Genomic DNA, 27,081 nt, shown 5'->3' with positions numbered 1-27,081 from the left:
TTAAGAGGGCAGAGTTTTGTTGGTCTGGGATTGGGTATGGTTATAAAGTCTACATGCCAAGAACCAGCTTGGATCAGTAGATCCTTATTCATTAGATCCAGAATCACGTCTGGCTGTGCTCAGACACTGTTCGCAATTTGCTGTGTGGCCTTTCCCCTTCCTTTGCCTTAGAACTGCTGAAACATAGGCTAGGTCTACCCTTGAAGCTGGGGTTGTGATACCCAGCTTGAGTAGGCAGGTTTTTACTCAGGGTGGCTAGCCCATGCTTCCGTGGGTATACTACTGTTTTTAGTGCACTAGTTGAATGAAAGCTGGCAGGAGTATGTCTACTTGAACTAAGCATCACACCCCAGCTTCAGGTGTAGACATAGCCTATGGAAGTGGGTCTCGCAAAAAACCTTTATCTCTCTGTGTAACCTAGAATGGTCACTCTTCTCATTCTCCTCCAGATAAGTTTAACTCTCCAAATATACCAAGATGTAGGTACACACAGCCAGTGATTCCTGAGCCTGACACATGTTGGAGCAGTGAGAAAGACCTAATTGCATCAAACCTACTCTTAAGTTCATGTATGTGGAGCCCATCAAGCTGAAAGCATCCAGACAGCATCTGCTGTTATCAAATCACTCGTGAGTCCAGCTAATTAAAATAGAGCTTCATTTTTCTGAACCATTGTTTGGCAGGAATTTGAAACAGGTCTAACCCAATTTCTGCGTGTTTATGAGCCTTTATTATATCAAAGGTACTTTTCTGTAAATGTACAGGGCAGCGTTAAATGAATTGATCCGCACTGTATCACTGTAAATGCACTATGGAGTTGCTAATGATTTCTCTTTCAGCTTTCTGGTTTCCAGACATGTTCCAGAAAGCTTGTTTTCTTCTCTCCCCCGTTATCCTCTTTCTCCCACTTAAATTTCTCTCTTCCACACCCCCTCCAGGCTAGTGGGTGGTGGTGGTGGTTGTTGTTAATAATAATAATATTTATTAAAACATTTACACATTTGTGGCAATATGCAAACATAGAATAATAAAAGTTAACTTTATACTCCAAACTGGTATAGAAGGTCTCTGTATCTACTGAGGTTCTTACACAGTGCCCATCTGATGGTACAAGAGAAAGTATGAATGTTGCTGTGTTCAATCTGTTTGGAATGGTGGTGGGGTGGTTTTTTTTTAATTTAAACTTTTTAGATTTTCAGAGTACAAACCAGTATCATATTCCTCCTCATAAACTGGTACACAAGGGATAAAAATACACAAGAATGTGCTCTCTGAAGGCTGGCTCTGCTTCTAGACATCCAAAAGCTAATTAATTAATACTCTGCAGAAAGAGAATACCACACATAGGGATGTTCAGTCCAGTATATATCAGTCTGTGTAACTGCTGAGTAGAACAGTAAGAGGAGGAAATAACTGTTTCCAGATATTTACAACTAAATGTGTTCATATCACATTCTGAAGTCTCAGAGTACTGTGGTGAAATTAAGAAATGGAAATTTAGGGTTAGTGTCAAGAAAACTTCCTGACTGTGTAATGCAGTGGTGGGCAACCTGCGGCCCGTCAGGGTAATCTGCTGGCGGGCCGTGAGATAGTTTGTTTACTTTTGCACAGCCGCCCACAGCTCCCGTTGGCTGCTGTTTGCCATTCCCGGCCAATGGGAGCTGGAGGAAGCGGCGGCCAGCACGTCCCTGCGGCCTGTGCTGCTTCCCACAGCTCCCATTGGCTGGGAACGACGAACTGGAGCCACTGGGAGCTGCGGGCGGCTGTGCAAATGTAAACAAACTTTCACGGCCTGCCAGCGGATTACCCTGACAGGCGGTGTGTGGCCTGCAGGTTGCCCACCACTAGTGTAATGTATTAGGTCAGGGGTTCTCAGACTTCTGTACTGGTGACCCATTTCACACAGCAAGCCTCTTAGTGCAACCCCCCTTATACATTAAAAACACTTTTTAATATATTTAACACCATTATAAATGCTGCAGGCAAAGCGGGGTGTGGGGTGGAGGCTGACAGCTCGTGACCCCCCATGTAATAACCTCACGACCCCCTGAGGGGTCCCGATCCCCAGTTTGAGAACCCCTGTATTAGGCTATGACATAGTCTCCTTAGGAGGATGGTGGAGGCGTGATGTTGTTAAAAGTAGACTAGACAAAGCATTAAAAATAAACTGTAGGGAGCAATCCCCCACTATCAGGGGGTGGAGTGGATGGCCTGTTAGGTCTTTTCCTTCTCTAGTTTCTGTGATTTTGTGGGGTTCTGTTGATGGATGCACTTCAGGAAAGGCTGTTGCGTTTGAGAGAACTTATCCATCCTGGAATGACTTCCATGGATGATCATCACTTACATTTCAGAGCATTGTATTTTGCATTTAATGCAATGTGCCCCAGGTGTATAGTCAGTGTAAAGCTCAAGGACAGGATTCATGAATTGATACTGGAAACAACCATAACATTTAATACTAGCAAATTTCAGGGAAGACTCTGCCAAATGTGGGGACATCAAACTTTTGAAGTGCTATCTCATCTGACGTGTTTTAAAGACGGTGCAGGTTGTTCCCATAGAGGTTTAGTGGTCCCTTGATGATGGGGGCATTTAACACTTCTCTGACCTCTCTTAATGCTGGTAGAAAGAGGCAGTGATAGCATAAGTAATTGAAGTACCTCAGATCAAGTGCAACATGGACTGTTGCACTGCGGGCTTCCCTGCTCACACTCCTGCTAACAAGACTTGACTAATCTGGAGGGCACCATCTCTTGGGGTCTGTTCTGTCTGAGTTTATTCAGTCCTCACTCTGTCTCCTGAGACTACCAACAAAAGGATCAGTTTTGCTATGGACACCTGTCCTGCTAAGAACTATGCTGTGCCTAGCAACTCATATCACCTGGGCCAGTTTGCCCAGCTTGTAATGTTCATGGGATGATGTGAGGGACCTGCATTCTGTGCTCTGCCAGAACACTACAGTGGAGAAGACACTCTTGGATGGCAGAGTCACCCCAACCTTGTTCTGTGCTAACCTGGAGTGGGTACCGAATGAATATGCATATGGACCAAAAAGGGCTTGTGTATGCCCCAGTGCTTCCTGTGTTTGCATTCATTGCTCATGTTGCTATTGCAGAGAAGCAGCTTTAATCCTGTCATTCTTACAAAGAAATGTTGTTCCCTTTTTTGTTTTAAAACAAAAAAGTGGGTTATTTAGTTTGAGGTTCCCAAAGCCCAGGAAATGCATCTCTAGGGCTCCTCGTCCATTTGGGACCTAATGAAATATAGAAAATACTCTATAAAAGCGCCTTTATTACTTTAGTTGCTTAAATGTGGAGTTTTTAGCCATCAGGTTAATGTTTTTGTATCATTTTTTGATTCGATTGTGAGCACTTTTCCAGGTATCTCTGCCACTTGAGCGCTAATTGGATTTCCGCAGATAAATGGTGCTAGCTGTAGCCCTTACCTCACTGCGTTCTTGCTTCATCATTATTTTATTTGTTTTTACTGTAAAGGTTAATAAATCTTTGTATGTTTAAAGCATGGAAAATGGCAGGCAGGCAGGCAAAGGACCACAGCATGAAAGGGGGAAATCTTTGCAGTGCTTTCTCAAAATTGAGTGAGGCATCGTGCCCTTTGTGGTATTTTAAAATGGCCAGTTGGGTGTGTTATGTGGTCAACTAGCAATCCATGATCCTTTAGATAAAAAGCGTTGATCTCTCCACTAGTTCTCAGACAGAGCTTGAAGGCATTCCAATTGGGTTACCATTGATTTGGGCTGGGGAGGACACTAAGTAGCACTGGTCTGTTTAAGAAGAAATATATGGAGTTTTTTTGTTTTGTTTTGTTTTTTAAAGGAAAATTGGAAGCCTTTTTGTACAAACACACCTTGGTACCCCTAGATAATCAGGAAAGTCTATAAGGAACCTATTAATGTACTAAGGCCAGGGAAGTAGAAAAGATCAAACCATCTTCCTTTTGTTCTAAAGATGGGAAAAAGTTAGATTGCTGTTCTGGACCAGGCACTGAATATTGGGCTGATGCTTTTGCAGTGGCATGGACCCAGGCATTCAGTATTGTGCCAGTGCTCTGCTGCGGCATGGACCAATCATTGAGTTGGTGCTAATGCTTTGCAGTAGTATGGACTGAACATTCAGGGTGGGTGCTAATGCTCTCTGCAGCATTTTGTAGGTAAAGGCTGGTGGTTTTTTTTTCCTGAGGCGGGTAATTGTTTATTAATTTTTTAGTAGGTAAAAAGTTTAATTGTAATAATCCTTGACATATGCTGACTGCTCCAAGGTTTAAGGAATAAGCAATGTTGTTTTGTAGCTTCCGTGCCTCACTCACAGTGTCCCTGGTTTAGATGAAGATTTCTGCATTGAAACTGTGCAGGGGCAGGATTTCTTCAGGATAGTTTTCTGTGGTATTAATCCTTTTGGACATTTGAACTTGATCTTGGACTGTGGGAATTTGCTGAGAGGTTTTAGGTGGAGAAGGCAGGAGACAAAGTGTGTGAATTCCTTGTGCATATATGCTGCTGTATTGGTTGAGCCTTATCTTGAATATATCATTGCACCTATCTGCTTTGTTTCTTTAAATAGTAAATATGAGATCTCTGAAAGTTGCCAAAATGACCCCATCGGAAAATGAAAACTTCTCTTTGTTCTTGGAATATTTATAACATGGACAGCAGCTGTGTAAGCTTTCCCCACACTTGCCCTTGCATTGTGAGCATCCTAGGAGTTGAAAATGAAGTTCAGTCTCCATATCCATTCACTCTCTTCTGAAACTGCTCACATAGGTTTCCACTTTTGAAGGAGAATTTTTGTGATGTGGGCGTCTTCTCTGTTGGAAACTGGACAAAGACGAGTGACGTAGCTGAATTTGAACTAATAAAACTGTATGCCTCTAACACCTCCCCCACCCCCTGCCTGGGACCATCCAACCCTTGCCAGTCAGTTTTTCTGACCCATACTAAGTTGCTATCCTAAAGCAGCAATTAACAACAGTTACAAACTGCATAGGCTGCTTCATCATGTTATTTTGTAGTGCAGTAGCAACTGCGAGCCTCAGTCCTAGACGAGGACCCCATTGGGCACTGTACAAACAAAGAACAAAAAGACAGTCCTTGTCCTAAAGAGCTGACAATCTAAAGATGTTTATGTAAAATTATCATTTGCTTAAATGTTCTATATCCTTCCTCTCTCTCTGCCACTTCCCAGTTGCTGTGGCTTGCATGATTTATTGTGTACTTGTCTGTATTTCCAGCTTCTCAACCATTTCCAATATCAGACCTTTTGTTTGCCAGTTTCTTCTAGCAGGCCTGGCTCCCTTCTCCCTCCCCAACCAACTGTGCTCGTATGCACTCATGTTTGAAGTTTTTGAGGTACAGGCCAAGGTACAAGTGTGTGAGGGCTAAATTAACCATCAGGTGTAAGAATCCCAACCACAAACCCCTATTTCAGCCCCAGTCACATGGTTCCTGTCATGACAAGGAAAACACAGTTTCCAGTTTTCACCATGCATTGCCCAAGTAGTGGAAGGTCCATCAAGCAGTTCTCTATACAGGAAGTTCAAGAAACTGTGGCGTGCTGATTCTCCAGTGCACAAGATTCATTTCCCTTGCTTACATCTTTGGTAGCAACCTCCACAAATGGGACACACATTGGGCCTTCTGCAAAGGAGTCTGAATCATTTATGCACTTTGGTTAGCCAGCCTCTTGCCTGTGGAATCACAGGAAGCCAAGTTGGTCTGAACAATGACCCTGTTCTGGTGCATCTCTCTTGGGTGATGAGCCTTCCAGAGTCTAACATTCAATTAAAATTTTAATGCTTGGATATTGTCATTAGCCAGGAAACAAGCCTCCCATCTCCCCCTCCTCAGTCATCCTACAGTGTAATTGCATGTGAATGGAGATCTACCAATTCCTGTTTGTCCTGTGCTTAAAAGGATGAGACAGTTACTTATTATTTTATCCTAGCAGATTTGAAGATACTGTAGTTAGGGTAAAAGGAACAATCCTTCAAAAGCTGTCAGGACTGAGATTTTTCAGAATGTCAGTGGAGTGGGGTGAGGGGGCTGGGGGTGTTGCTATCAGCTAACTCTGATTATTATATTCTGCATATTTTTAGTCCTGGAGACAACAGGGTGAGCTCACGGTTCTCCTGTAGTGAGCATCTTGGACACTGAGTCATTACATTCCTTTGGAGTGATTCAGTGCAACAGCTTGACACCTTCATTAATTTTACAGCACAGAACTTCAGTGCTCTCTAAGCTTCCTTTACAAAGGATAGATTTAAAGGGAGCTAATACATAACTGGGATGCTACCCTGAAGAGTTATAAAATGGGAGCCTATGGAAGTCAAGAAATCAAATTCCTCACCTTGCCTCATCATCTAGCACCTATCCCATTGGATCAGTTCCCTTACTTGCCCTTGGCGTGCTGGCATCATCTATATTTTGAGGCCAGACCCTTCACCCACTTCCCTGGGGCACTGACCTGCTGATCCATGTATATCCATAATGATCCAGCACTTTCAGCACTGAGGTTACTGCAGTTATTTCTGTAAACAGGACTTCAAATAATTTCCTGACAGTTGGTTTCAAAGCCAAGCAAATGGCAAATGTCATCTCTTATCCTCCGCCCCCCACCCCCCATTCTAAAATCTCCTTTGGTGGTAGCATCAACAATTGTAGGAAGGTTTCCAAAGGCAAACAAATGAGAAAAAAAGAGGCTTTTAGAAGCTTATTTATTTAGTATGCGTATTTTTCTTCTGGGAATGGGAGGAAATACAATTCTTTACTGTCCCCTCCAAAAAACCCTCTGACGGTGCACTCCAGGAATAAAGGTGTATGCAGCTTATTGGCTTGAATTTTATAGAAGCATTTGTTAATATAGCTATAATTACAGGTTTTATTAGAGATTTCTTTATAAATTGTTTTTTCAGGCATTTATTACTTGAGGGTAACAATTTATTTTGAGTTGAACTGGGGACTGCAATGTCTCATCCTCCTTTCTGAGATAAAAAAATACACATTCTTCCTTGTGTGTGTGATGTGTGCGAGTGTACATGTGTACATATATGTATGTATCTCTGTAGAGTCTGGCTGTTTTAAGGCTTGTGTTTCTTTTAAAGTATGTGTAGTTTTCTGGTGTTTATTTATTGCAAATGTATAATACTTAATATCAGCTTTGTTCTTTTAAGAGTGAAATTTTGGCAAGCTGTCCATCATGTTTTAACCAGAGCCAAAAAAATTTAAGATGACAGACATATTTCATTTTGAAAGGTGGCTACTGCGCAGACGAAGTCGCTACTTTTCATAAGGGCTTTTACTTCATATATCAATGTGTTTTAAGAGAGACTTGGGTCAATAATACCATGCTTTAGAATTCCCTAAATACATATTTACACAATAGACCTTAAAATATATTAGTCTATCATGTCAGCTCCTGTAGGCTGCTATCAGGGATGTTTTATGTCCTTAATGTATGATACAATAAAACTTTATTTTTTATTGCATTTTTCATACAAACTGTATCCTGGAATGCTTTGTGGAGTTAAATAAAAAAGTTACAAGGTTAACATTTAAAAAGCTGAAGGGGAGAAAAATTAAGAGGTATATGTGAGGGAGAAGGTATTTTGAGATGAGATTCAAAACTAGATGGAGAGTCCACAGCGCAGAGAGAGAGAGGAAGGTTGCAGAGGAGAAGGCTCTTAGACAATGGTGAGGTTTTGTGAAGGCTGGTTATACCTGAGCAGAGGAAAGATCAGGCCCCTATAATCAGCTGGAGGAAATGTGAAATGGCTCCTGAAACGAAGGAGCTAAGAATGGGGGTGTTTGTGTGGTCTTATTTCTGTGGATATGAGAATACTGAAAAAATAAGAGGAAGAAAAGTAAGTGAAGGGAGAAGGTGTCCCACAAAACATGGGTAGATAACTACAAGATTTTGATTCAAATCAGTGAGAATAGGATAGCAGTGAACGAACGCTTGGGATTTTGCAACTTCTTCCTTTTAACTCATTCCATTGTGCTAAGGGAGTGCCAGGAGTCTCAGCTCAGTGGAGGAAGTCTCCTGCCTTTGGTATTAACTAGGCACAGCAAGGTGAGATGAAGGCGCCTTAGCTTGGTTTTTTCTGGCTTTTATTGATTTTTTTTCTGTCACCATCTTAATGTAAATTAAGCAGGGCTTTTTTGTGTGTGATAATTATAGATAAATGTATTTAAAGTAGATCTGGATTTTGTCGTCCCGGAGAAAAGGAGGAAGAGTAATTTTTTCCCCCATCCCTGTCATATGTTCATTTTAATTAGCAATTTTAAAAAATTGAAAATAAAAGGGGAAAATGAATAGGTGTTGAACCAGCCTGTGATATGTAAATGCCAACTAGTAATTACCTAAAACCTCAATTTTCTTTCTGTTTCATCTTGCAAAACATTTCATTTCCACTGAGTGAAAACACTTAATTTGGGCTGCGTTCGTTGGTGAACCCAGCCGCTCAGATCCTGCGCCTCCCCCAGGTCTCAGCTAGGGGGAGTACTGGCTCTGTGCTTACACAGCTCTTGCAACTCTGTCTGTCCCAAGGTTATGCCTCTGGTGCCATCCTGGTGGTTTTACTCTGAGTGTTGAATGGAAACCCATCCCCATCTTTCCATGCCCAACCTTGAATCTGATTTCAGAGTGCCTTGCTCTTTCCAGTATTACAGAATGCTAGGCAGTCTGTGGCATATAATATTTTTTACTTTTCTCCTGGGTGTTGTCATCTTGTCATTCTTGAGTTAGATTTAATTCATAGAACTCTTTCTAGACTGAGTTTCTGGATCCCTGAGACTTCTGATTTTAGATTTTTATTGAACCTTCTTCCTCTGTCATTACTGTTTTGCTCTCTCAGTTCAGGATCCCTGATTTAAATCTCATACTGGGCTTGGTTTTTTTTCTACCTTCATTCCTTCGGGTTCTGGATCCTGGGACTCTTGCTTTCTATTTCATACATTTCTCTCTATATATTTTGAGTGAGAGCTATTAAATTTGACTTCCTAGGACTGTAAAATAAAGTTCATGTAGGTTTTTCTTGCCTGTTAACTTTTGGGAGCTGTCTTTTAATACGTTTGTGCAGCATGCAGTGGGGGTCCCGTCCTGGTTGGGGGCCAGAAAGAAAGCTCTGTGTACCAGGGAAATGTACATTCGGAGCCTTAGAGCCATATCTCTCTCATTAGTGACCTCCAGATATTCTGTTTAGAAAGAACAAGTACTTTTTGTGAAATTGGGGGTCCTGGGACCCTGAACCCTGCGTTAAGAAAAGGTGGGGTTTGACTTGGGAACTGGAAGCTTGGATTAGAGAGAGCTCTGTGTGTGGTGTCCCAGGACCCTGACTCTAGAGAGCTCTGCCTGGAATCTCAGGGAACATTGCCTCTTTAGTGAGATATATGGCTTCGTAATTAGCCCCTTGCATTTTTTCATGAGTGCTAGCATCAGCGTTCTACAATGTGTTTCGCTGATTAACAGCTGCTTTGCAACTATTTCCTTGTGTCACCGATGACCATATTTGTCAAGTTAGTCCTGACAGAGCACTGATTTCTTACTAAAATGCAGCATTTCTGTTTGAAGGGGTTTTCTTGTTGCTCACGGTGCCAGGCTTTTAAGTCAGCCCTTGTTACAATGTGAGCTGGCTTTAGCCTGATGCTTGTTAACAGGATTCTGGGTGTCTCCTTTGGAGTAGGAGTACAGAAACCTTTCACAGACAATTTAATCTTCTGAGCCTTGCAAACCTGCAGCCTCTCACTGGGGGGAGAGGGGGTATTGCAGTAGGCTGTGTATTGATCAGTTCCATTTGCCCTGCAGCCGTGGCCTTCTGCTCTGGCTAAAATAAGGTTAGCTTTTGTTAATACTGCCATATTATTTTTAATACACTTCAAAAAATAACTCCCAATACTTTTACATACGTCATATATATTGCCAGTGTTGATTGCCTTCCGCACATGTAATGTAAACTATCTAGGCATAGTTCATGGCCTGTGCCTCCGTTGCTCAATGAAAAGACAGGTTGCATTTAAACAGACACAAAGCTGTTCAGAGACAGACCTCCCCTCACGATGTATAATCTCAGACCCAACCTTTAGTTCCCAAGTCATCCTGAAGTCTTGCTCTGTGAACAAATACGATTCAGTAATAACCTACAGAGGATTCCCAATATGAGGGGATCTAATAAATGTCTCACTCATTGCTCCCCCAGTGGCACTTTATTTTGTTTTCCATCTTCATCTCTGTTTTCAAGTCCTGCATAGCTGTGAGTGTGTGGGATGATTTTTTGGAAGGGGGTGGGGAAGAGGTTGCTTGCCCCTGAATCATCTTCTGAACCATGTGTTTTATTTTTCACATGCCAGCAGCTGATAAAGCAGCTTGGGTTCCTTATGTAAAAACCCTGTTGCTGTGAGCATAATAGTAAAGAGGGCTGACTTCATCTTCCTCTCCAACACCAGAGGAGAGGGAAATTGGGGGTGTGGGTGCAGGACTTTGGACCAATGTCTAAGTGCAGTGCCTTAGCCTGGAATTTCTCAAGCTTGCTGCACTCCCGCAACATCTGCAGTAAAGTTCCTGTCTCCATGTTTCATCTATGACATTGAGGTGGAATATTTGCCTGATTTTATGTAATTTGGCTGGGCACAAATATATCCCATGAATCGTCACATTCATCTTCTAATTAGAAAATCAAACGATAGCCCAATATCTGCTGCAGTGTTCCCCCACACTATTTCTGATCAAAAGTATGTCTGCATATGATTCCATTGCAGAAAAAAGGCTGGTGGGATAGCAGGTTTATGATGTTAATTCACTTTTAACAACTGAATACACTATTTTTCGTTAAGAAAAATAAAGGACAGAGATCTGCCGGTTAAATGTGGTCTGCTGGCCACTGTGTGCTGGCAGTCTGAGAATCGGAGTTGGTAATATGATTATGCACACTATTTGGCAATGTCCTAATATTAGAAAATTTTGGTCAAGTGTTACAAATGTTACAGAAATAGTATGGAACAATATGTTTCCAGCTGAGTCAGAATTCTATTTGCTGTATAGTTTTTCACCTATGCATGGGACTGAAAAGTCTTTTTTTTTTTTTAACGGACTGCAGTTGTTCTTGTTCGTTCAAACAGAATGATCCTTAGAAAGTAGGAAAGCGCTCTTGTCCCTTCTTGTAAAAAATGGGCATGTTATCATGGCCAGAATTGTTTCATATGAACATTTTATACACAAGATAAATGAGGAAAATGAAGGAGATTCAGTTGAGGATAAGAGAAAAATATATCTCTTCTCTAAAGGCAAGCACAAACTTCTAAACTAGAGAAACATAGGCTCAGGAGACATTTTGGAGATGGGATGTAATAGTTAAGGACTTTGTTTTTGTAAAGTTTGTTGTTGCTTGTTTTATTTTTAGGTGTTATTTTTGTCTCATTGTTTTAAAATCAAGACCTTTTCTAAAAAGACGTCAGAGGAAAATGATACAGGAGGTAGTTTGAATAATTTAGTTCTTTAATGTGGAGGTTTATTATTTTTAATGTTTTTGTTGAAATGTTTACATTTTGCAAAACAAAAATATCTCCCAATAAATGGCTGCAATCAATAGAACATTAAAAATGGATATACTTAAGAAAATAACAGAAGGGAAAATGTTTTGTTTTAGATTAATTTTTTTTTATATAAACTGATTAATATTAATGTATGAATCCAAGAGCTTTCCACATTCTGGTTCCGACAAGTCCTTTGTGTCTGATTTACTAGCTCACTAGAAGCAGGAGGGGAATGTGGAAGAGTTCCCAAAGAAACAAGTAATTAACATAAGAAGGAAAGTGGTTTTGATATGTTCGCACATCTATGTGTCTGCTTATTTGGGCATCTTTCTTATTCAGCACATTATCCTAAAGTTATTAGTTTGGGTGCTTTATATTTCTGCATTGGGCGTAGTGATATCAGAGCCATTTAAATGCGTGATTTGCCTGTCGCCAGCATTTCCAAGGGACAGATCAAGCGACACATAAACGAGACCAAAATGTACTTTATGTGGGGTGTTCTGCTGTATTATTTTATGACTTGAAATTATTGAATGTAAACTAAAAAATCCAAGAGTTCCCCTCCCCCCTAACTTTGAAGTGTGCCGGGACTTTGTCAAATTCCCGTTAAAATAAAGATGTCAATTTCATCTCCCTTCCAAATTCATTTATCATGCTTTTTTAAAAGGTGTTTTCTGCTTTACCTGATGTTTAAATTGGATTCGCTCGTTTATGCTGTTCTTTGCTGTATCCCCCACGTTTTTCTTAAATGAATTAGTAATGACAGCGTATTCCATCATACCCTCTCTACAGCCACTTTAAGGGAAGCCTAGTGATCTAAACCTTTTAACCTATTAAAGATGATTTTCCCCAATTGAATCAGACCCACCACAGGTGTAATAACTAATCATTTAAACTACACCTGCTATTATGTATTTTTAAGCCATTATGCATGTTGGATAGATGATAATTCATGTTTATTGCATTGTCCAATGGATCCGTTTTGCCTACACTAGCCTGATTAATGTATTTAAAGAAATAAGAGATGCAATTTAAAAAAAAAACACATTGATGGAATGCACTGAGGAGTACATTGAAAGTGCCATTAAACCCATCAGAACTTTGCTCTCTGACCAGAAATGCATATTCCAAGGGCTGGATTCAAAACCAAGGTGAAACTTGTTCATTTCAATAGTGATGCTGGGTTTTTTTTTTCAGTCATGAAATTTTTTTAAAACAACTTTAAATCTTAACTCTAGAAGCTGCATTGTAGCTTGCACTTCTTGAGACCTGCAAATCCTCTTTCTCCTCCTCTTGTACTCAGTACAGCTTATAGGGAATGCAGATGCCACCATTTGGGGTGAAAACCACACTCTTCTTCCTTGTACATGGAAGATCAGCTTCATCAAAGTGCAGGGAGGGAGCAATCTCTCACCTCAATATGGATGTGTCTGTCTTCTAAGTCAACTTCAAGCAGGTTATCCCCTTCTGTGCCACATCCAAAGCAGAAGACTTTTATAGCGGCAGATCAGATGGTTTTCCACAGTGCAGCTGGGTGTACCATGTATAGGACTGGATGGCTGAGCGGATTAATATTGGAATATGGAGCTTTTCCCTTAGTGCTGTGTGGTATAACCCATAGTAGTCACAATGTGGTGGCTGCTCAGCAGACTCTGTGAAATGAGTTGGTGGGTCTCAACTCTGCGCACTGCATCAAAAGCACTATCACAACTCGTGCAAAATTGGCCTCCTTGTAGATAATATCAGCAGAGACAAAGGATTGAATGGGCTATGGTGAGTCAACTCCCCTCATATCCTTAATGGTGATTCCTCCAGAACAGGCCTGAGGGCAGGGGTGTGTGGAGACTTTCCCTGTTATATACACAATGTACATAGAGAGGAATCCAGCACCTTTCACTGGCACTTTAAGGGACTGCAATCATTGTGTGTGTGCAAAAAATGTCATCCCAGTCCTTACACTCTGTGGAAATATGGGCCTTTAAGTCCTAAGTCACTTAAAGGTTCATCTTGTAGAGCATAATGAAGTCAAAGTTCTTAGACCAAAGCTGTATATAGCTTCTACCACAGCAGAGCATAAATATAACCACTTATCTGCCTGCCCAGTTGGGTCACTCAGAAAATAAAACTTAATCTTTATGTCTTTGGTAGGTTAGTGTGATCCAGAACAAGGAAAATAACCTCTCACCTGCTAATAACAGGCTCAGGTATCCTAATGGCGTTTGTTTCACACTAAGCAGTGTTTCAGCTTGGTAAAAGATGTTCAAGGAGAAACTTCTCTAAGTCAAAATATTAATACTGTACTATCTGATTAGAGATGAGCCTGAGCCACAAATTCTGATCTGGATCCAAAGATTCCCCAAAGTCAGATCCAGGGTCTGGTCCAGCCCATCAACATCTGATGCTGGATTTGATGCCTGGTGTTGTAGTTCAGAATTTATTTAGAATCAGAATTTTGAATGTTCTTAACTCAGAGCTTTTCACTCTTCTGTTTCTCCAATCTTCTCACCCTAATCAGATTGCAACAGCAGTGAAGTTTCTACAGAACTCCCGGGTCCGCCAAAGTCCGCTCGCAACCAGAAGAGCATTTCTCAAGAAGAAAGGTACAGATTCATCAGTCTCATTCTCTTTTCTTAGTATTAATGAGGGGGTTTACGGGTGGGATGTAGGCCAGGAGTTATTGCTGTGGAAAATTAGGTATTGAGGGGAAAAAGCTCTCTTGTCCCCGGAAATTTTTAGTGTGGAGTCAAGGCAGCTTCATTTTCCTCCCGGCAAGTCAGAGGTAATATTGGCACCAGACACAGCATTGTAGAATGAGTTATGGGAATTTTGGGGTTAACTACCAGTAGAGGTCTTCAGAAGCGAGGCAGTTTAGAGTTACAGGCTAGATGGTCAATTCTAACTCCTTAATGACATTGGCTTTAAAATGACCAGCTGTAGTTAAAAGGTCAACTGCTTTAGAAGAGAGCCGGAGAGAAGAATGAAGGAAGAGAGACATGGTAAGAGTAAACAAGGTCAGGTTAAGGTCAAGCTTGGGGTCAGCCCGACTTTCAGCCTGAAATGGCAAATTACTGACCATGTATGACTCTTTCTATAGCAGGAGCAGGACAGATCCTGACAAATCCGATATTGTCTCAAGCCAATGGAACCTGCTTTGGCCACAGCCTGATAATAGTTTTCCCTTCTGTTTATAAAGGAACTAACTATGTTTTTTCTTTTGATGTTCTGAAGTTTTAAGACAACAATTTAGGAATTTACCAGCACATTTCAGGTGAAGTTTATTCCAGTGCAGATTGCCCAGCCAAGAACCCTCCACATCCTTAAGTCCTCAGTGTGGGACTTACGTAATAAAGAGGCTCATGCCCTGAGTGAATTTCATGCTTTACAGAGTTAGAAAGGGTAGTTTAAGTGCTGGTGGGGGCGGTATAAGTGCAAACTCCAAAATTATGGGGAATGGGGACCCATTTTTACATTAGCGTTGTGAATATTACAGTGTAATTTGAATTCTTCAGCCAAAGACCTTGAGCTATGGAAATTAAGAAAGCCCAGGAATATATTATCCAGGCTGGAGATATGAATTGTTAGTGAAATCCATGATACTCGATGGCATGAGATAATCTACTTACAGGCACCCCTGCTCATCTTGGGGCAGACAGCACAAAGGTAGGAGTTGGGTTCTAACAGCTTTGCCATAAACAGTACTCTGCAGGTACATCATTTGGAATAGGGTCCTTTCCCCACTGGCCCTAGTGTCAGTTACAAAGCAGCCCAGAAAGGGGATGCAACTCTGCTAGGTGCGTTGTTTGTCCTTCTCTGCCATCAGGATGGCATTGGATTTGCCAGTATGGCAAAATTTGGACCTTGTTGGCCACTCTGCTCTGTGAGTTTTTCCTTGAAATATGTGGACCTACGGGGAGTAATTTATCATAAAAGCTTGGGGATTTCAACTCTATCATCGAAGCAATGAAGCAGGGGAAAGCTGAGCCTAAAAGCTGTGCTGATTACCCGGGGTAACCTGATACAAAATCTATTGTTGCCGAGAGATTCTTAGCCCCCAGTATATCGTGCAATATTATAACCGCCTGATCTTCTCCTCTGCTGACAATGACCAGTTATTCCTCATTTTCTCTCTCTAAACGTAGCTGGGTTAGAATTTCATTTGCAGAAGGTATTTAGAGCAATTTAGAGACAAATGTCTCTGGTGTTTGCTCTGCACTTCCCCACCGCAGGCTTCGCTGAGCAGTTTTTAGTATCAGGAGCTCCATCTAATCTGTTTAATTTTAATAAATCCCTGACTGGGAGAAGAGGAGGGGTGGGGAGAAGGAGGCAGAGAGACACTATGGCCCGACTAATACTTCTTGTGAATTACTTGGCTAATAATTACCAAAGAAGAGAAACTGTTTGGTAGAACTGTTTGTTCCTGTTTGTTAATTCCCTCCCTCCCCTTTGCGCTAATTGCTCATATGGAAATTTAACAGTAGAAGAAAGGAAGGAACAGAGTCCAGCAATGCCTGCACCCAGGAGTTATTGGGAACTTGATCATATGGGATCTGCCCACTTGATCATATAATGTTACCTTTGCTCAGTGCTCCAGAGCAAAGAGATGCACATGTGCATCATGCCAGTTGTGCCCTAAGGGGCAGGAAAAATTCTTTCCTAACCCTAGATGTGACTAGTTCAACCCTGGGCATATGTAGGAGAATTAACATGGTTGAGTATTCAGTTCCAATTACAGCCTGAGACCTACCCATTGGCATTCTAAGTAACTGTCCAGTGTTTTTCCTGAATTCTAGTAAAGAGTATTCTACCAGGACTTCCTGGAGTGGAAATTTCAAGACTTATCCTCAGAGAAAAAATCCTGTCCATGTATTCATTAGTAATTACTGTGCAAGTCTGCAGCATGTTTCATCGAGGATCTCGTGACTTCGAGAATCATAGCGATTAAGGCCAGGAAGAGCCACCAGATCATCTTGTTGGACTTCCTGTATATCACAGGCCACCGACACCACTCAGCCGACCTGTCCCAGAGCCTAGGCTTCAGCCCACAACCAAACATCTACAGTACAATTTTATAGCCCTGCAACCTGAGCCCTGTGAGCCCTAGTCAACTGACCCGAGCCAGCCATGGGTGGTTTATTGCAGTGTATACATACCCTGAGAGGGTTAAGCTGCCTGACCCAAGGGCACACAGCAAGGCAGTGACAGAGTTAAGAAGAGAACCCAGGAGTCCTGACTAGCAGTCCCCTGTTCAAACCCCTAGACAACACTCTTTCCTTATATCATATATTGTATCATGTATCAGAGCATATCTATCATGTCATATCATATAAACATTTCTGTGAACCCCTATGTTAAAAATAACTTTGTACATATCTCTGTAGGGAATAATACAGAGGCATCATCTCCTGGGAGGATTTTGCAGTTGTTCTGGTTGTAGTTTCTTCCAGCAGATTTTGCTGCAGAGAATGGGGCAGGACCACTGGCTTTCTGAGAGCTGTAAGGAAAGAGACTGATACCCTGGCTGTGGGGGAGCTCTCAGCTACCCTAGTTGCAATCTGTTCCAGTAGGAGTGGATGTAGGGAATGTAGGGGTCAGAGCACTGGCAGCAGGGGTACTCCCAGGTACTGCAGTCTCAGCTTTGCTTAGGAAGTTTCACATCTGGAACTTGCAGTGAAACACTGCCTTGAATTATAATCTTGACTTGAAAAGGCAAATCCAATTTTGTTTTTTTTAAACATTATTTAATATTTAATATAGAAATTGTGGTCCCAGGGGTGCATGTCAGTTCAGTCTGAAATGAAGGTTACTTTAGAATTATCAGCTGGGTTGGGTTTGTTTTCTTGTGAAACAGCAGCTGGGTGGTAGTGGAGGGAGGCTGCCCCTATTTCTGTGAAGTTAAGAGGTTGGGGGTTGTATATTACAGGCCTGGGGTAATAAGCCTGATGAAGATGGAGAGCGTGAGGAAAGTGTCCTGGATTTAAGGTCCTTCAAAAGTTCAATGAGATTTCTGCATCGTCTTGAACACTTTAAAACTTTCTAAATTCAGAGACATTAATGAGAAACATGAAGTTATTAGAATCATTTGTCATTTTCTTTGAAGCTTACACTGGCATTTTGTGTAATTTATGACATTTCCTCCTTTTTATTGTGAACTTCTTCAGATGAAGGGGAAAAGCAGCTGTTTTCCTTCAGAGTATCTGAAAGGGAAAAAAAGATGCTGTTTGTTTTTTGTCCAAGTAGCTGATCCTGCTGATGATACGCCACGGAGAATCGGTGCCTGGGGAGTAATTAGACAGTATGTGGGGTTTAAACCCTGGTGGATATATGTCTGTTGTTGAGCTGTCGCGGCTCAGATGTCCTGTAATGCTCAACTACCCATCTAGTAGCTCATGCGGGTTAAAATTGTGTTCTGAATCTGTAACGTGACTGCAAAGGGAGGATGGTCCAGTGGTTAGGGTGCTAGCCTTTGGCTTGGGAGCCTCTGTCTAAATCTCTGCTCAGTCATAGACTTCCTGTGTGATCTTGGGCAAGATACTTAGCCTCTGTTCCCCATTTGTAAAATGGAGATCATAGCACTGCCCAATCACATGGGAGTAAGGAGAACAAATTCATTCAAGATTGTGAGGTGCTCAGGTACTACAGTGATGTGGGCCTTATAAGTACCTTAGATAGACTACGGTCGCTGTTGAATTACATTGGGGAAGAGTAAATCCAGAAATGTGTGGGGTCAGAAACTCTCTTTAGAACACTTATTACCTTGATTGGTGCTTTGTATGTTCATATACGCCTGCTTCCCAACCGAGTCAAACTTCTGTTTGATGAGATGAGCAGGAGGTCGGTGGGAAGCTTTGCCCTTAACATGTTGGGTCTATTTATCTGTTTCATTACCTCGGCTTGTAGGAAGCAAGTAAATACAGAAGTTTTTCCACGGCTCTGTGGCCTGTGGGTTCCACACAGCTTTTTCAGTGCAGTTCAAGTAAAGAAGATGATAGAAGTGGGAGGTGGTTGTCAGACTGGAGGATAGAAGGCAGCTGGAGGGGAGGGCTCCTAAGATGCTGGTAAAAAGGCATTACATAAATTATGGAGTTTTACGTGCCCCACTCCACAAAGGACCAAAGGTATTTACTCCTTAGGAAACAAAAGTACTCAATCCAGGAGTCTGCTGTAGAAAATCAGCTCCCTTCTCTTCCTCCTTTTAATCAACTGCATTCCTGGAAGTTGAACCCCCACCAGTAACTAAACAGCCTCTTTGCTGAAGACAAACCGCTGCAGAAAACCCGTGGTGGATCACGTTGAGGTTGGGAGAGGAGGGGCCACAGCCTGTAGTTGGCGAGTTTTAAGGGGAGTAAATTCTTCTGCAGATTTCAGTTTAACTCTCTTTTATTACTTTCCTTTTTTATAATTTAAGTCCATTTCATGAGGCAGTTTGCATGTCCTTGAATGGAATCTTGTTACCATGAAAGCTCTTTTAGCATTGATTTCATACGTCTTAATTTAATAGCTCCATCATTACTGAGAAGCCCTGAGAGTGAGGCCCTAGCTTTCCAGGTCACTGACCTTTTAATTACAAACCTTGTTCTGATGGCCAGGTTATCGACTGGACAGCTCCCAGCTTCTGCCCTCAGGATGCCAGTGAAAATAACGGCCTTTCCTCCCCCACCTCCAGAAAAGGGAGGAAAAGAAAAGTAACCTCTTGTGTTTCTAAAATTAATTTTCTCCTTCAGCTTTACTTTGTAATTAATTCTTTAACATGTCTCAGTGAAGCTTGAACAATTTTTACCAAGCTTTTCCTTGAGCACAAAACGCACTGCAAGTCAACGGAGTCCAGTGACAGCTCATGCAAAAAGATCCAGTTAGTAACGTGCTGCCAAGACCCACACAACCCAGGAGGATTGTGGAGGTCCTCTCCTCCAGCTTTTGAAGACACACTTAGTTTGACTCAGGGATGTGTAGAGAGGGGTCATATATACAGACTAGTTTAGTCATTCTCTCTTGACTTAGCAGGATATGGATTTAGGAAGAGAGGGGCAAGAAATGGAGCGAAGGCATTAAGAGACAGATTTTCAGCCAGCCTTTGTTTTTTGTGTGTCCACTTCTGTGCATGCAACTGATTGTGCTAGTGGTTGCTTATCACTTATGGCACATGCAGATTGGATAACTGGTTGTCCAGCTGTCTAAGTGGTGTGTGCAAATGACTGTGCAGACCCCATGACTAGCATGGACAACAAAAAAGGGATGGAAAGCTAGAGGCCAGAGCTGAAAATGTGGCTGTTAGTAACTTTAGTTTGCTTTGCAATTACATGAGAATTCTCAGTATATTATGCATGCAATACAACTGGAGCCAACAACCTCAGACCAGAGTAAGAGAAAAGAGCTGAATGGAATAGCCGAAACCAGGGAGGATGCTTACTCCAAACAGTGATTCAGAAGTTTAGAACAGCTGCTCAGATATGATAAAAACCTTTGTAGACAGATAAAACAAGAGTGCTGAAGAGAGGTTGGATGGCACTTTCTCCTGGAAACGGAGTATTTGCAAAGTAAATAATTGTCTACATTTCTGTAGTGCATTTCATCTGAGGCTCTTGGAGCACATTACACCCATCAGCTGATTTAGACACTCAACACCCTCTTGAGAGGTATAAAAGGGTTATGATGAGAGATCACTTCACCTACCATTGAAATGGAGCCACCTTGAAGGTAGAATGCAGCAGCTGTTTAATGCTATTGCAAGAGTTTTAGGACAGGAAATGAAGAATACTGTATCCAAGTGATCTTGCAGGTGGAGACTTGTAGGGACGGAGAATGTAATTACCTGAGTTAAAAATTTGCTAAGATACTTGAAAGGCACTATGGCATCTTCAGTAACCACAAAGAGTCGGGTTCTATGTTTTTATGTCTCATATGAAAGGCACATCCCAGTATCCTTTTACATTATTCTGGGACACTGGCTCCTTATTAAGTTTGAGGAAAGAATACCCAACACCCCTTCCTGCAATATTGTTGTGGTTGTCAAGGCTAATTCTCCACTGTGGCACTTCGAGTGCAGAAGATGGGGGCCTGCAAGGATTCTAAAAATTAATACTGGCCACTCCAGGCTTGTATTAAACTCCCAAAATTACAGCTTCTCTCTGACCTTGGATGGGTAGATGCTGCCACCACCCAAGTGCAGAACCCCTTTGAGAACCCAGGAAGGCACACTTGGGAATTCCTTCCTGTGGGGTACCATCAAGCCCTTTCACCTGCCCTCTGGGGAAGAGCTGAGAAAGAGAAAAAAGAAAAGAAATCAGCTGTTCCCACCTAATCAGCTGTTCTCAGCTAATTAAACAACCTGTGCACAAATCTCTTAAGACACAAAAATCCAATTCTCTTCTTAAAAAAGGTAAATTTTATTAATTAAAAAAAGAAAGAAAATACATCTTGGAACTTAGGCATTTGCTAGATTTAAAAAAAACAAACTACAAGGATGAAGCATCAAGAATAGCTTTCTTGAGGTCCAGCTTAAAGGTTACAAGCAAAACAAAAAGCACCTGGGGTTAGCACAGAGGAATCCACAAGCCATAAAGGAATAAAAGAGATAAACCTAATTGCGTCGTCTTAGACATTTCCTGATCTACTTACATATCTGGGGTTTCAAATGAGTAGTTTCTAGGTATGATACTGATGGGTTTTCATTCCTGGCCCAAGCCCTTACAGCAGAGCTCTGTCCTGTCCGCCTCTCCCCGGAGAACAACCCAGACAGACAAAAGGGGAGTCATTTTTCAATTTTAAAAAGTTCTAGCCTTTCCATTGGCTCTTCTGGCCAGGTGTCCACTCACTTCCTTTTACCTGTGCATAGCAGTGAAACTTTTTAACCCTTTTCAGGTAGAACAATTAGAGAACAGCTACTAAGAGGGATTTTAGAGCTACTGGCTGGCTGAGTGTCCATAAAAGGGAGCTCTCCCCCCTCCCCCTTCATTTATCACAGTGGTCTTTGATGTCCTCGCTACCATGTATTGAGCCAACATGACCCTGTTTATCTTTCAAGATCTGATGGGCTCCCTGGGACTCAATCCAGAGCCATAGAATGAAGAGTGAGAGACTGAACGTGTTTTTCAGCACTAGCAAACTTGCAACAGTTTCCATTTGAATCCAAGTTATCTGCAGTCACATCTGCTCTTGGCACTCTGCTAATGTTTGCCCAATGCTGATAATGTGCAGCATATACACAGAAGATTCCTGCTGCAGGTTGCTCATGACCCAATAGTACAAATGCATTCATGAGTTGGAGATTAGGACCACAGCTCTATGTTGTTAGTTTAATTTTTTTTCCTGAAAATGATTGAGAATCTCCATCCATCTGCTAAGAAGAGATGTCTCCCTATCCTGCCAGTCTCGCATGTGCATATCCATCATTTGGTGTTCTGTGCCAGCCTATTCATCATGCTGACTCTTCTTCCCCCATCAGTTTTCCCACTGCTTGTGTTATCTGAACTTGTCATGAACTCTACAGATTTTCTCAGCTTTGTGCCAAGAGGAAATGTGCAACAGCAATGCCAGCAAAGCTTCACCAACCGATCAACTGTTAGGATATCCTGGGGAGTCGATTAGATAGGGCTATTCCTTGGGGCTGCTGAGCTTTTGGAAAAAGGTGGAGCTTTTAGGATGAGGGATATTTGGAAGATTTGGAAGAAAGATAGGGGGCAAGCCACTGGACCCCCATACTAATGGGGAGAATGATTCACATCCTGCCTCTGATTATGGCCAGTGCCTGGGATTCAAGAAATGACAAAAAACATGCAACTTCTAGGATAGCTGCTTGTTGATGCTGGAGACAAAAGAAGGGGAGATCCTTCCCGATCACTGCAAGAGATCATCTTATGTTCTGACGCATGGGCTTTGCTTAGCAGAAATGTTATCAATTGTTGAAAAATCACCCAGCCTTTATTTTTGATGGGAAATATCAGGGATGGAATCAAGAATGGGACTGGGAAGCATAGTGAATGCCTCTAAACATTTAGTGCAGGTCAGGAGACTTTAGAAATGATCTCTTTGTGTTTGAAACCCCACTGTGGTCAAGGGACGCATAATAATTTTTTTAAAAGTTGCTTTGTATAACACTGTAAAAGGTTGAAATTAGAGCTGGTTGAAAAATGAAATTTCTGTCCTATTGGAAATTCTGAGGTATTGAATTGGAATGAAAAATTGAAAATTCAGAATTTTTTGCAAAATGAAGTATTCCAAAATATTTTCTTGCTATTATAATGTATAATATAAGGGACAGATGTAATAAAACATAATATAAAAGTCAAAATGATGAAATTGAAACAGAATATTTTGATGTTATCGAAACAGAATGTTCTCATTGAAACCGTCAATGAAATTGAGGGTCTTCCTGTGAAATGTTTCTGTTTAGTTGAATCAGCATTTTCTAATGGAAAAATGTTTTTTGGAAAATTTTTGACCAGCTCTACTTGGAACTGAAATGCTTCTTTACGGAAGTTCTTCCTGCAACCAAATAAGTATCTAATTGTTTATTTTTGTAGGGCTTGCTCCCAGAAGCAGAGCAGCACACCCTGTTTCATGCTTGCAGGGTTGCTCATGATGTGCTAGGCTGCTGGCTTTGAACTGCAGCATTTGCTGATGGGGGGAACCCCCACTTGGACCTGCAAAAAGACAGAAGAAGAAAAAAGGAAGGGCAAACTTAGGGCCAACCAACCTTGACAGTATGACCCTTTAAGTAACATTTCCAGTGGGGTTTGATAAGTGCTTTGCAGTTTCATGTCGAAAAGATGAAAATTGCTGTGACTTTTTCATCTGGTTTCTGTGCAAGGCTCTGGAAAGTGCATTGCGTGAAGCACCCGTTTGATGTTTTAATGATGTTGCAGAAGAATCCATTGAGGAAGAGAGACTCACAGATTTGACATCCTTAAAATGCTCGTTTATTTGTTCCATAACAGAGGGTACAAGTCATATTAGTGGTAATAGCCTCTCTCTTACTTCAGGCTCACCCTGTGACACACTTGAGCCATTTAGATGTGCATTCCACAGAAAAAGAGAGCTGATTTCATTTACAGTACAGTGAGTGAAGAATCAGGCACAATTTCCATTTCTCCCAGTTCACTTGTTGTCCAGGAAATTCAGCAGTATTTCAGTGGAGCAGGGTCCATCAGCACCTGTGTTGTGTCTTCATAGTTTGCAAAGTATTGGTAAATTGGAATACATTTATACAGTGCCCAGAACGCACTCAGACAGTGCCTAGAAAGTTGTGTTTGCTCCAGATGTAGCCTTTATTTTAACAAATAAATGGAATGTTACTGTTTTAATAGTGACTTTCATTTTGGCTCTCTGACAATAACTATGTAATGTAGAAGTGGTTAAAAGTGACTCTGCAAAATTAGCTCCTTTTGCTTCCTGTGTGTGTTTTGAGTCATACTGGCCTTGTTTACTGTCAAAGCCTTGTTTCCATTCCTGTTAGCACTGCAGAGCTAATACCACGATGGCAGCATGAGCTGGATTCCATTCTGGATCAAATTGTCAGCTAAATTCTGAGTTTTGAGTCTTTAGTATTGATGATGCTGGGCAAGGAGAACAAAGCTAGATCTTCAGACCCTAGGTTGAGATTGCATAAGTGACAGGAAAGTCATCTTTTGATGTATGTATTTAGCAAATTTAACTGGATATCCTTGAGTGAGACAATAAATATAGGGCAGCTAGAGGTAGGCTGGTGTGATGGTTAAATCTCAGGACCAGATGTCAGGAGATCTAGGTTCTGTTCCTGTCTCTGCCATGAACTTCTTGCATGATCTGAGGCAAGTAACATAATCTCTCTGGGCCTCAGCATCCTCATCTATAAAATGGGGATAATGATGATTACTTCCACCTCACAGGCATGCTGAGCTTTAATCAATTCACCTTTGTAAAGGGATTTGGGATCCTCATAGCAAAGTTGCTAAACAAGTGTGTATCCTGCAATGCGTGATTTTTGAACCGCACTTTCAGAGAGAGAATTTACCTCAATCGGACGTATAAGGCAGGGGAAGTTTGTCAGAATGCCAAGGCTCAAGCAGATTGCATGCAATCCTAATCTAGCCCTGGAGCTCTGACCTTTGAAGCAAGCTTCACCTTCAGACAGCCAAAGAGATCTATGTACGCTTGTATAAAAATATGTTTTTGGATTGAAGGAGGAGTTCAGTCTCCATGGCCATCCAGCCCAGGGAAATTCAGTCTGTAACCCATTCATGAATGAACTTTCTCTTCCAGTTCTGGAGGGACAGCCCTCTCCCCTGGGGTGGAGTGGGGAATGTAATCTAGGACATGCCATGTTACTCTTCCAATGAAACCTATCCCACTCATGTTGGTGCTGCCCTGCCCGGGGTGGGATGCGGGAGATGAATTGTCTCCATGTTAATTTAATCTGTGGGCTCTCCTGGACCACAGTTTTGTTGTGTAATAGACCACATCTTTTGTAGCGACAAGGGGACTGAGTGCTTATGTTGCTATAATCACATTATTCTTTTCTGCTTCCCACCACTCCCTCACTAATTTTAACCTGGGGAGGACCCTCCTTGGATAGGAGGAGAGTTAAGTCTTGCGTTTGTTCTTTCTGATTCTTTCTGATGGATCCTAGCCCAGAACAGACCCCCAGCCCTAGGATATGAGAGGAGAATTCGTTCTCTATTAAATCTGAGGCTCTCTTAAGTAAAAACTGTTGACTTTGTCATATTGTGCAAATGTGCATTGCTTTTATCAAGACAATAAAGGGCAAATGGGGTGATCTCTGCTCCTGTGGAGCGGTCGGATGGTTACATTACACAATCTTCTAGAACATCTTGCAGCAAATACATGGGTTATATTAAAAGTTGCAATCATATCATTTTTTAAAGTAAATTGCTGACCTTATGCAGTGGAATCAGCTTTATTGAATTTCGCCAAAAATGCGTTTATAATTCCCCCCTGCCCCTGCATACACACGATATTCATGTCCTTGCTGTCCATGTGGAAATGTCCCTTTTTATGGTGATAAACAAAATTAAATTTGTCTGTGCCTCTGCTGCCCTGCCTCACCTTTAAGATTCCATTGGGGGGTGGGTAAGGGTGCCAGTAGGTGGCCTTACTCCAGAGGGAGGCTGGGTTGTGTCTTTGCACAAAGAGATAGGACATTGGACTGTGGCCGGAGGCAACTGAACAAATCGCATATCTAAATCTTGCCTGTTGGCAGAATTTTGTACTGCCATGGAAGCATTTCCCATTTAGGGGGCGGATATATAGCTCTGGTATTTTCTAGGAATGCTGAGGCATGAGAACATGTAAACATTAATTTTGACTATAAATGCCTATATTTTGCTCTTAGGTGCTTTCTAATTGCCGTACACTACAAAGAATAAATCATTATTGATGTAGTCTCATAATATCACTATTATACTCCTCCCCAGTAATAAACTATAATAATCCCTCAGCCCCCTCCCTAAATTCCTGCAAGAAGAGATACTTTGCAGTATGGCCAGGAAGTTAACAAATTTATATCCTGCACTTCTAGAGCGATTTACATGTTGAAAGCACTGTACAAACATTAGCTAATCCTCAAAACACACTGTGTGGAAGCGAAGCATTATTATCTCCTTTTCTACACTCCGTTCTGATTGTACTTCCTCATCTGATTAGCCCTTTTCATTTTAAAAGCATTTTACAAATATTAATCCTCAGGAAGCTGCTGGGAGGTAGGTGGAAAGTATTATTATCCCAATTTTACAGATGAAGAAACTGAGGTACAGAGGTTAAGGAGTCAGTGTACCAGATCTGGAATTAGAATAGAGGAGTTCCTTGCTCCCAGTCCTGAGCTTAAACCACCATATTGTGCTAAGGTGCCAATATAAATCAATGTGTTGTTATTGAGACAGCATAATTTCTCAGACTATTTTTATGTATTTCCTTCTACAGGCCCCAGCTTCGTTTGTAACTAGTTGTATTCCCCACAGTCCAAACAGAATCATGTAAGTAGATGAAAGGGCAGGCTGTCTCTATAATGCTTGGCATATGCCCTTTTCTGCTACATTTCCCCCAGTCCCTCTCTTTGGGCATTTAAAAGACCAGTTTCTCATATCTTAAGTGAAGAATATCCCTGCTCCCGCTCCTAGAGTAACCAGGAGCATGCAGCTGTTAAACCCAGAAATATAAAATACATGTTTAAAAGATGACTCTGAGTGTGTTTAAAAAGAGCGAGAGAGAAGAGGAGTTCAGGGGAACCAAAAAATAGCAGCTTCCATTACGGTAATTAAATGGCAGCATTTAACCTATCAGGCTGTTGCGTGTATGTGAGAGGCGAGCAGGGAGCTGCATTTGAAATGATCACTGTATCCCTTGGGGAACAGAGTAGTTAAATAATTTGTTTGTGAGGTGTGAGTTCAGTGTCGGTAAAGCGAGCATGTGTGTGTTAGGAGCTGCGGGGAGAAGGGGGCGGCGGCGGCTATGTGTTTACAGAGAATACCCTGGGGGTTGGTATTTACTAGCACCTGTGTGCTGTCAATAAGAACGCAAGCTGCTGTTGCCTGTTGGTTAAGTTATCA

The 27,081-nt window shown here is 41.7% G+C and overlaps 1 protein-coding gene across 1 annotated transcript in view; it reads left to right on the top strand.

Moving 5' to 3' along the window:
- PEX14 (peroxisomal biogenesis factor 14) overlaps positions 1-27,081 on the top strand; it is a 105,703-nt gene that overhangs the window by 40,466 nt on the left and 38,156 nt on the right. The window contains exon 3 of the mRNA XM_048824777.2: positions 14,058-14,142. Within this exon, the coding sequence (XP_048680734.1) occupies positions 14,058-14,142 (85 nt within the window). The remainder of the gene's footprint in view (positions 1-14,057; positions 14,143-27,081) is intronic.

This window comes from Caretta caretta, chromosome 18 (assembly GCF_965140235.1).
Source record: "Caretta caretta isolate rCarCar2 chromosome 18, rCarCar1.hap1, whole genome shotgun sequence".
In the NCBI taxonomy this organism is placed as follows: domain Eukaryota; kingdom Metazoa; phylum Chordata; order Testudines; family Cheloniidae; genus Caretta; species Caretta caretta.
Note: the sequence above shows the minus strand (reverse complement) of the source record. Positions and strands in the feature narration are given on the sequence as shown.